The sequence below is a fragment of the Carassius gibelio genome, chromosome B17 (genome assembly GCF_023724105.1).
Source record: "Carassius gibelio isolate Cgi1373 ecotype wild population from Czech Republic chromosome B17, carGib1.2-hapl.c, whole genome shotgun sequence".
In the NCBI taxonomy this organism is placed as follows: Eukaryota; Metazoa; Chordata; class Actinopteri; order Cypriniformes; family Cyprinidae; genus Carassius; species Carassius gibelio.
Window position 1 is genome coordinate 13,748,173 of NC_068412.1, and position 11,183 is coordinate 13,759,355.

An 11,183-nucleotide genomic window follows, 5' to 3' on the forward strand; every position below is an offset into this window, starting at 1 on the left:
GATACATCCATAGGCGTAGTGTTTACTTATGTCCAATAGTTCAGAGGAGAGAAATAAAAGCGTTAGTCGATAGGCTCAGTCGTACATGAATCAAACTGTTGACGCATGTGCTGTTCGGTCAGGTTAATGGCCACAAAAAAGAGAAGATGCACTTTTAATAGCGAATCGACCACAACATACTCTTGGTTAAGACCTGTAGATGGCGAAGCAGAGAGAGCTTTTTGCAGTTTTTCTGTGGGACATGGTGGAGAATACGACGTGAAGCGACGTATTTTACCACAGGAAAAAAATCACATCATCAAGAAACATGCAAATCAGTGCAATTGTTTTTCAATAAGCCAAATGACCCACAGGCTGACAAAGTTTGGGCAGCAGAAGTGACGAGTATTTATCATGCCGTACATCACACACATTCATATTGCTTTACCGACTGCAGTAACAAGTGAGCCCAAGTCATTGTTCCAGATTATGGAATAGCTAAGAAAAAAGCTGTAGAAACGTTGGGTGATATTTTGGGTCAGGTAGTGTCTTAATCTTCTAGTCGGTGGGTTTAAAAAAAAATATAGGCAATATATTACAGAAAGCTTTAAATGTCTACTTTTAAACAAAAATATTAAAACCAAAATAAACAGGCTACTATCTGATTATGTAATTTCTCTCTGGCGTTCATGGCGAGTCCGCATCGTCAACTTCATCTTAGCAGCGACACAGAAAAAAAACAGTTTATTACTAAACAATTAAATGTCTCCTTGCTAATTTAGACATTCATAATCATTACTTTAACAATTTCTTTGTGGCAAGCTTTATGTGTCTGTCATAATGCTTATTATCCTGTAGGTTATAGCCTATTTAAAGGGAGGGTGAAATGCTATTTCATGCATACTGATTTTTTTACACTGTTAAAGAGTTGGATTCCCATGCTAAACATGGACAAAGTTTCAAAAATTAATTTGTATGTTTGAAGGAGTATTTCTGTTCCAAAAATACTCCTTCCGGTTTGTCACAAGTTTCGGAAAGTTTTTTTCGAGTATGGCTCTGTGTGACGTTAGATGGAGCGGAATTTCCTTATATGGGTCCTTAGGGCACTTCTGCCGGAAGAGCGCGCGCTCCTTTATAGCGAGGCTGAGCAGCACAGACATTCACTGATCAGAGCGAGAGCGTCGCGAAATGTCACAAAAGGAGTGTGTTTTTGGTTGCCAGGGCAAGACAACCCTGCACAGATTACCAAAAAAAAAATTAAGGGACCAGTGGATGGAGTTTATTTTTACAGAGCATCAACGGAGTTGTGCAAGTGTTTTTGTTTGTTCCCTGCATTTCGAAGATGCTTGTTTTACCAACAAGGCCCAGTTTGACGCCGGATTTGCACATCATTTATTTCTTAAGGATAATGCAGTTCCAACGAAAACTGCTTCAAATATCTCTGTGTTGTTAACTTAGCTATCAGCGCGTAAGCACATCAAGTAAACAACATGCGATGTTGTCATCAAACTGCACTTTCCACATGTACAGCTTAAAAAAAAAAAAAAAAAAAAAGACGACATAAAGTGGAACTTAGTCATTTTCCAAAACCGCCAAGCAAATATATACAGTTTCAGTACATACCACATAGAGACGTCGTTGCTGATGCTGCTCTTGTTAAATTTCAGCCTCTGGATCTGATTCTGGATCATAAATATACGCTGAATCTGACTGTTAGCCATGGTTTGTTTTGGTTGGTTTTGTCCTCACGGTAATGTCACAGCTTCCACATGCTCTCAACGCAAAAGCCTACTCGCGCTCGTGATTCTTTAGCTCCGCCCACACGTCACGCCTCCAGCCGGTCGTCTTTTTCCGGGAAAAATCGGTACAGACAGACAGTACATCTTTCTCTTATGAATATAATAAAACTAAAGACTTTTTGGATTTATGAAGGATGCAGTACTACTCTGTACTCAAGATTAACAGGATATTGAGTGAAAACGAGCATTTCACCCCCCCTTTAAGTAATTAAATTAATATAAATGGGCGACGCATTTACTACTTGTAAAAAATACGGGTCAGGAAGTGGGTAGGGTACAATATTTTTATTTTATTTTTTTGCGGTCTGAGTAGCGGGCTGGTTAGTTGAAAACATCGGTCAGGTGCGGGTTTTTTATACATTGACCTGCGCATCACTGATGGGGGTAAGTGATTAATGACAAAAATTGTATTTTTGGGTGGAGTAACCCTTTAATAAATTTTACCACTTGCAGTGATGTTCTTACATCATTGTACTTGTGTCTTCATTTACTTACATACATAAATCCCCTCAAGAGATTGACTGAAAAATTACAAAATAGCTTAATACAGTATTCATAATTCACTCCCGAACCAATAGGTGTCCAATAGGTGACATTTTGGGACTTGGGGACATGGACGCTGCTGTCTATACTGTGTTGGATTGGAATGCTTTTGATTGCTTTGTACAGCTAAAATATGTTACAATGGTGAAAGCTTGTGGATGAAATACTTCTAAGGCACTCACGTGGTAAGATAAAAAGCCTTTAATAAACTGGGCTTAAATCATTACAGCTAGTTAAAAGTAGATATACGTGTTTTGGCAAAACGTTAGTATTTTGTCCACATAATTTGATGTTTACCTCCATTACATCCAACGAGCACCAGTGGCTATATAAAGACACCTGTGTATTACTCTCTGCTTCTGGTCTTGTAAGATTGGTAAAAGCTTGTTGTGTAAATAACTGCCACAATCGCACTCATGACCGGTGTTCTGACAAATAATCCTACCTCAGATCATGCTACCAACACTGTATTTATGCTACTGTAAGGGTAGGTTTAGAGTTGGGGTAGGTGTACATGTTAATAAAGCCACACACCTTATTAATATCACACTGGAAGCAAAATCTGATTGGTAGCACTTTTTGCTATCAAATTATTCTACCATCTGTTTTAATAGGAGGTAAAAAATCTAACAGGGTAGCACCAGCGTGGAAATCAAATCTCAAATGGATTGAGATTTTGTAGCTTTCCTGCCTGAAAACATCACCTTGGATCTCAGGTCTCTGAGTTAACAAAGCGGCATCGCATAGCTTGGGTAGCAGCAGTAAGGAGGAAAACCATTACCTTCAAGAACATTTCCTGAAGCATGCTTGTTTGCCCACAGCATTTTCTCAAGTTAAGTTATGAACAACTGTGTTGTTGCACCGGTATCTTTAGGGTTCTGTTACTTTGGTTTATTCTTGGTTATGTGTCAGAGCCCTGACACTCATGTATCTTGTTTTTATGTGAGCGTGTGGTTCAAGTTTGCTTGGGCTCTCGCCTGTGTGTTGAGTGTTCATTTCCTCACCATATGCTCTTGTCTCTTGTCTTCTGTGGTTGTGTCCTTGTCTAAGTTTTCCCCCAGGTGTTTGCTTGTTTGTTCTTTTTTCGTTTGCTTTATTATTCAATGCTTTGCTTTCTGCATTTGAGTCCTTGCCTTATCTTTACCCTCAATCCTGACAAACACTTGTAACAGACTGAATAATTTGATCTTTTATTTTTAGGCAAACCAGCCTATGAGATGCTAGAGTGAATCTCGGAAGTTAAAGCAAGGCTCCCTGAGCTGTTTGACCAGAGTACAAGGAGACTGCAATCTGTCACGGGGGATCATGCTTCACCTGCACCACAAGATGTAGCTGGCCACAGACTGATGGATGAAGCTGCAACAGCAAATGATGCTTCACAAATGGATGACACAGACTCAAGTTACAACACTGCAGAACAGCAGGAATGCCATCTTTGTAGTTGCATGCGTGCCGAAATTAACTGCTTATTGGAGGAGAACAGGAGACTGAAGGAAGAGCTTGCTCAAAAGATGATGTCTCCACCAGAGATACCATAGGTACAATGATTAAACATCTCAAACACATAATCACTGCCTGTCTAGAGGAAATAAGTATATGGATGAATCATAATTCTAGCTGAACAGTTCGAAAACAGAAGCTATCCTCATTGGTTCTCCACATCAGATCAGAACATCTTCCATAACCTGCATTACTTTTTCTGGCCAAGTCATTCCACTATCATCATCAGTTACAAATCTTGGTGTCAGGCGTGATCCCCATTTAACCTTTGAGTCTCACATAAAGCAACTTTGGAAGACATCATTTCATCACCTCAGAAACATTGCCAGACTCCGTCCCACATTAACTTTACGTGATGCTTGTCTATGCCTTTGTCTCCTCAAGATTGGACTATTGTAATGCTCTTCTCATCGGGATCCCTGCCAAGAGCATTCAGAAACTTCAGCACATTCAGAACACGGTATCTCGGATCCTGATGAGAGTTCGCAAATATGAACACATCACACCAATCCTTCAATCCCTACATTGGCTTCCTATTCCAGCCAGAATTGAGGACAAAGTTTCCCTCCTACACTGTGTAAATGCCTCCAGTTACCTTCAAGAACTACTTACACCACAGATCCCAGCACGCTCCCTTTGCTCCACAAACACTTATAGGCTCCTTCCCCCAAGGACTAAGACTCGCACCACTGGTGACAGAGCTTTCTGTGCCAACACTCCTGTGGAATGCCCTCCCTGAACATCTGAGGGCCCCACAAAGGACTGATATTTTTTAAAAGGGTCTTAAACATACCTTTATAAAAAGTCTTTGAATGTAATTTTTTTTAAACCTTTTAATGTAAAAATCATTGTTTATTTTAAATTACCTTGTTTTATTATGCCTTACTGTAGCACTTTGAGATTAAAAAGAAAAAAGTAAAGTGCTTTATAAATAAAATTCATTATTATTTCTGCAGCTGACGAGCGTGTCCCCAAACATGGCCGCGACTACCCACAATGCAATGCGCAGTGCCAAGCTCTATTCTTTGAAGGTAGGAAAACAATCACTTACATGCTTCATTCAGCACTAAATATAGACTATAGGTCAGTGCATAAAGTTAACGAGAGAAAGTTGTTCACAAAAAATATTCTTTAAATAGCAAGTTAAATATTCGCTTTCTGGTGTAGGGTTCACAGTCTACAATACCCACTGATAAGGTTTGGCAGAAAGATAAAATCAGATGAATAAAAAAGTTGGAAAACATTTTCAAGTTTTAGCATTGGAGAAATTTTATTCTGCACTATTTTATAACAGTCACTGCCATTTCAGCAGCATTTATTAACTTTCTCACATCCATACCTCGAACATACAGGTTAGGCCATAAGGGGGTCATTAAATTGATGAGTCTCTCTCAACAATGTAAGCAAATTGCCATGCAACCTTTGCTTATATAAACCAGACATCAAAGAAAATTATTGATGCCAACATACTCATTCAGTGTTCATGTTCATTAATATTAAAAAAATTAAAAATAATAATAATACAATAATGAAAATAACAACTATAACAATAATGATATTTGTCTTTAATTATGCATATATATGTATATAACTCGTTATAAAATTATTTATTTCTTTAAAAAACATTTCAGATTAGTAACAAAGGCAAAATGTCAGCTAGTGAATTTATTTTCTCTCTTTCTCTCTTCTGCAAGTCAGAAGTCATAACCCATTCCGTCAGTGAGCACAAACATTTATTACAAGCAATGCATGTTTTTGACGTAAAATATGTGTAATGTGATTTCTTTTTTTATATGATTTTATTAAAGCTGGCATATCCTTAAGCCAGCTGTTCATAAAGAGTATGAAAAACTTGTTATATTTATTGATAATTCCAGTCCAGCCCTTTAATTGAAATCAAAATGTATAAAAAAAGTGCTGCACTGAATAAGCCACATTTCTAATTTTACACATGTTTGCTGATAGATCAAGACAGTTCAGAGAATACACTTCATCAGTTCGGCATCAAGCTACAGCCATCAAGTCCACTTTCTGCATAGTGCAAATAATAATGTTAAACAAATGTTTTCTATCGCTGAATTAGTCAGCCTGACCAGTTCAAGCCACTCTAAACCGAAGTCTCCACAGAACAGGAGCCTCTGCGAACATAATATCTCCTCACCTCAGAGGAGTCCCCACAGCCCTCAGGCCGATGTACAATGAGGACTGGGAAGAAGCGGGCGTCTTGGTAGTTCGGCGGGCTGTCATTAAGCGCAAGCTGACTGGTGTAAGACCTGCAGCACTGTTCATCGGGGCAGCAGCGATCTGTAAGTGTACTACTGCGGCTCCTCCAAAGTCCCACGGTGCGCCTGGAGCCGTACATGCGGCAAAGTGAGAAGTGCGAGGTGTCCAGGGACAAACGGGAGTGGAAGGTGTGGCGAGAGAAGATGGAGGAACAGCTAGAGCTGATAGTCGGGCGTCTTTGCCCACCTTCGTGTTCACAACAGTGCTCACAGTTCTGCACCAGTGTCCCGTAGCTCTGTGTCGAGCAGCTGTCCAACAGCAGTTGGTTGGAGGAAATGCTGTCTCTTTGGTTTGAACCAGAAGTCCCCAGGTTCATTAGCATGGCCTCTGAGTAGCTTGGTATAAGCTGGCGGTTTGTTCGAATGTGCCATTCCAGCTCCGTACTATCAACGGTTTCTGCTCTTGGAAGGCCGTAGCGATTGTTCCTCGTGGTGGCGTCGACTTCTGGAGATGGGCTGTTGTTGCTATACTCTAGTCCGAAGAGTTTCTCGACTTGGTAGTGCACAAACGCTGTACGGTACTCTATCAGCACTCGCAAAGGCCAGGAGAGCATGAGTAGAGCCGCCAACCAGAAGGTGACCCGAGAGGTGTACCATGGCATTTGGTCGGGATCAACGTAAGCGATGAGGTGCTCCTTAAAGTCGACGTTCTTCAGCAGCATTCCTTCACGGGCTTCCATGTAGTCATCCAGTCCTTCGATTTCCGAGAAGAACCTGGCTCGTTGGTTGAGGTAAGCATTTTCAGGTCCTGCTCCTGTGAAGCTAAAGCACTTGGAGAAATGCAACCGTGTCGCCACGTGACCCTCCAGTCCGCGCAAGTTGCGGGAGACGTCTCTCATTCCGTAGCGACCGTAGTCGAACTCACCCTCGGCTACATGTGTGTTAACCCGCTCGTGATAAACCTGCATGGTTGTGTAGGCATCTCCATTCCGGTAACGCGTTACTTGTCGAGTCCTGCGTACAAAATGGTAACTGATGGCTTTCCACCATACACATGGTCGGGCTTGCCGCATCCGTAGAACCCTGTCATACACGCTGTCAATGTTGGCCTTGCATTGTAACTCACTGCGGGCGCGACAGTGCCAGCACTCCATAAGGTAAACAGCGTAGAGCATGAGCAGGAAGGCCAAGGGGATGTACACATAGCCATCAGAGCAAGGGCTGTCGTGGTATATCATGGCGCGACCTCCTCCTTTGAGAGAGTTCATTGAGGTTGTGAGGGAAGTACTGGAGGAATCGAAGCTCAGCTTGGTGACCTGGGTGAGCTGACACCAGGTCACGGCACCCAGGCAGCTGTACATGAGCAGCGAAAGGAGGAGGCATCGCCAGTGCGTCTCGCGGCACATAGAGGCACTTAGGGACTGTTTTATTGGCCATTGCTACAAGGAATAATGAGAAAGAAAAATAGTAATAAGCATATTGTAAGGCACACAGGCTTGCTATGAATACTGTGAATATGAAAACAAGAGGTAATGAATACAATACAAACCATCAGAGATTTAATGTCACTTATATGAGGATGATATATTGATAATGATATTGGACAAAAGGATACAATATCTTTAGATTAGGGATGCACGATATATCGGCCATCATATCGGTATCGGCCAATAAGAAAATTTGACCGATATCTTAAAAGCAGATTAATTTCATTATTATTTCCTTCAGAAAAACTTGACTTGAGATTACTTATTTGGATTATTTATGCTTTATTTTATTTATTTGTAAGACTTTTTATTTAAAAAATTTGTTAATGGGAGAGTAAAACTATTTTTTAAATGTACACTGTTCAAACTAGGCTGCTTATGTTGAAATGTTTGGGATGTGGCTTTTAATGATGAGACCTTTTTTGTAATCAGGTTTTCAAAAGGTATATAAAAATTTGGATATAGATTTATTGGCCAACATCTCGGTTATCAGCATTAAAAAAAAAAAAAAAATAAGAATATTCATATTGGTGAATCCCTACTTTAGATCAGAGTGGTCAACTAAAATTAAAACTATTAAACAATGTTTTTGGAAAACTGAATTAAAGCTAAAAAGAATAATAAAAACAAACTAAATTACTAGGGATGTCCCGATCAGGTTTGTGTCCCTGATCCGAGTCATTGAAATAAAGATGAAAAACAATAAAATAATAAATATAAATATTATATGAACTTTCAAAATTAAAAACTAGAAATGTTGCCTTACCAAATAACTGAAATAAGTTGAAATGACTAAAACTTAAAAAAAGAATTAAAGCTAAAAAGAATAATAAAAACAAACTAATTACTAGGGGTGTCCCGATCAGGTTTGTGTCCCTTATCCGAGTCATTGAATATTAAGTATCTGCTGATACTGGGTCCTGATCCCATATATGTATATTACATTAATGTTAGTTTGGTGCACACTTAGAGTACATTCAAATAATTAAAATAAATACACTGTATACAGAGTTGTGAAGTTAGTAAAATAAATATATGCATGATGTATGTTTGTGTATATATATCACAAGATACATGTATATATGTATATACATGTATATACATGTTTTCTTTGCACACAAAATTACGGTTGAACCACTGATGTCACATGGAGTATTTTAAAGATGTCCTTTATACCTTTCTGGGCCTTGAACTTGGTAGTTGTGTTGCTGTCTATGGGAGGGTCAGAAAGCTCTCGGATTTCATAAAAATCTATACTCATTTGTGTTCAGAAGATGTCTTACGGGTATGGAACGACATGAGGGTGAGTAATTAATGACAGAATTGTCATTTAGGGGTGTACTAACCCTTTAAAATTTATAAAATACATTTCATTCCTAAATGTAGTCTGCAATGGACATTCGTTTGAGTCTAATTCAAATAAAGTGCAGACACCGCTCTGACAGTAAACCCTTAAGATGACTAGAGGGATATATAGATCAATGTGAGAAAGTGGGGCCTGACAAGACTAAGGATTTGTTGCAATCCCTCAGTTCAGACTTAATCACTTACAGTACATCCTGGCACAAAAAGTCTTCAGATTATCTATTAAACCTATTCACTAGCTTCAGATAATTGACCTGTATTAAACTGGTTAACCATTTGAACATTTTACAGGTAATACAATTTTTATGATACTATTGCACAATTTTTGGCTTCTCTTCCACATCGTGAAAATCATAGAGCACTTTGAATCCAGGCAATGATATGGATGAAGCAAAATTTGGTGGATGTCATTGCAACTTTGTCTTGCATCTTTAATCAATGCCAGACAAAATCTATCAAATTTATCTATTTATTTTTTTTTTAAATTTAAAACCTGCAGGAGAGTAGCTCGGCAAAGCTTTTATTTGCAAACTCTGAACTTGGACACCTCTTTGGCAATGCACAGAAGTTATTTGTAAGTGGAAAAGGATCTTTGCTCCTAATTCCGAGTTGGTGGATTTGAATCTCACTCAAGGGTGCTGAGCTACTGAATACAAATGACGATGAAAATGTCAGCCATTACTGAAAGTTCACTGAATAAAAGATACTAAGAGGCTACTTTTATTTAGCTTAATTGATCCAAAATCTGAGAAGTTTGTGTTTTGAATATAAAATGGACTGGCATCTGTACGTTTTGAGAAAGTATGCTGTTGTGCCATAAGTGTCTGTACATTTCAGCAGCTAATGCCACAGCTTCTGATATTTATAAGGGTTGAAAGGCTTTTAAAGAGGGGAGGTGCAACATCAATAATGGAAATCCCACATGAAAGACAATACTTTGACAGAGCTAACAGTCAGCCATTCAAAAGCATACTGTAGAAAAACTGCTCTTATCCTCGCTGCTCTTGGATAAGTGAAACTTTGGACATAATGTGGTTGTGATATAAGATGCTTAAGCAGATTATATGAAACTTGATAATGACTTAAGGAATACCAAATGTGGGGCACTGATTTTGTTGGTTGGTTTACTGTGGTACCATCTCAAAAATATCACGGTTCTGGGTTCCAGCAAGCAGAATTTGTGTGGAAGATGAGGGACATTCACAGAACTGGCAGGCCATACCATATGCACCAATACAATTAATATCAGAAATGCGGGTTGGAATCAGCAACAGTGGCAAGCTATTTAGAGTGATATATGAAAGGTTTTATCTAAAATACTGAGTTAAACATATCTGCTCAAACTCCCTGTGATGAGGGTGATTCTCAAGCTAACAGGCACATGATCTTTTCCACAGTGACAACTCCATAATTACAGCAGTGTAATACAGAGGTGTTGATCAATGCACAAACCGTCTGAGTGCAGTGAATGTGACAACAGATTTAGAGCTATACCTGATATAAAATGCAATTTAAATCAGTTTGTCCTTCTTGGAGTCTTGTCAAATTTACTGTCCTTATGGAAATGTGTACATCAAGCAGTAGCATGATTTTAATATAAGCGTAAACCATATATAGCCTAAATTAGATTAAAGCATTGCATAGTGGGTTTATTAATCTGGATCTGCAGTCAGTGACCTTTGACTATAGGCTACTGAAAAGAACTCAGAGTTTCATTACGGATGATTATCAATAACTTGCAGCATAAAGTTTATGCATCAATTTGAAGCAGAGGAATTGTTGAAAAAAAAAAACCTTATTATATTTAACAGTTTCTTTTAGACAAAACAAATATAAGTGAATTTACAAGAACATTTTCTCAATCTCAAACAAACCTTTACTGTGACCAGCCTTTTATTGGAACAAGTCAAACCACACTAAGACACTTAGCCTCTACAAGGCGTTATAATGCATAAACCCCATCTCCTCCATGATGACTATGGTACATCTAGTACTCATAAGAGTCATCTCATACCTCTTCCAGCACATCGAGACTGGCCGGTGTCTGCGCGCCTCCATCTGGGGAGCTCGGCGCGGTGTCCTCCGCAGTAGTATCAGTTTCCAGATCTAGAGACAACATCCTGCGGCAGGTGTAACATTGCAGTCAAATATGTTATCTGCAATAAGCCGCTTTTCTCAACGAAACACGCTTCAGCGGGACGTTGTTTTGTCCGGCGGTGCCGTGTTTGGGATGGATGCCAGGAGCGCCGGGGATCCCGCTCTGGGTGTTCCCATTCAGGCAGACAGGG

The 11,183-nt window shown here is 39.4% G+C and overlaps 1 protein-coding gene across 1 annotated transcript; it reads right to left on the reverse strand.

The window, feature by feature from the left end:
• Positions 1-5,064: 5,064 nt before the first annotated feature.
• LOC127975901 (transmembrane protein 151B-like) lies at positions 5,065-11,116 on the reverse strand. The gene is made up of 2 exons (XM_052579945.1): positions 10,910-11,116; positions 5,065-7,482 (listed from the first exon to the last, which is right to left on the reverse strand). Exons 1-2 carry the CDS (start codon positions 11,012-11,014, stop codon positions 5,929-5,931), a joined length of 1,659 nt encoding a protein of 552 aa, XP_052435905.1. The 5' UTR covers positions 11,015-11,116; the 3' UTR covers positions 5,065-5,928.
• Between the last annotated feature and the right edge of the window lie 67 nt (positions 11,117-11,183).

Coding starts and splice junctions, on each gene's coding strand:
- LOC127975901 (XM_052579945.1), bottom strand. CDS start 11,014: ATGTTGTCTCTAGATCTGGAAACTGATACTACTGCGGAGGACACCGCG. Junction 7,483..10,909: donor GTCTCGATGTGCTGGAAGAG/GTATGAGATGAC, acceptor TATTCCTTGTAG/CAATGGCCAATAAAACAGTC.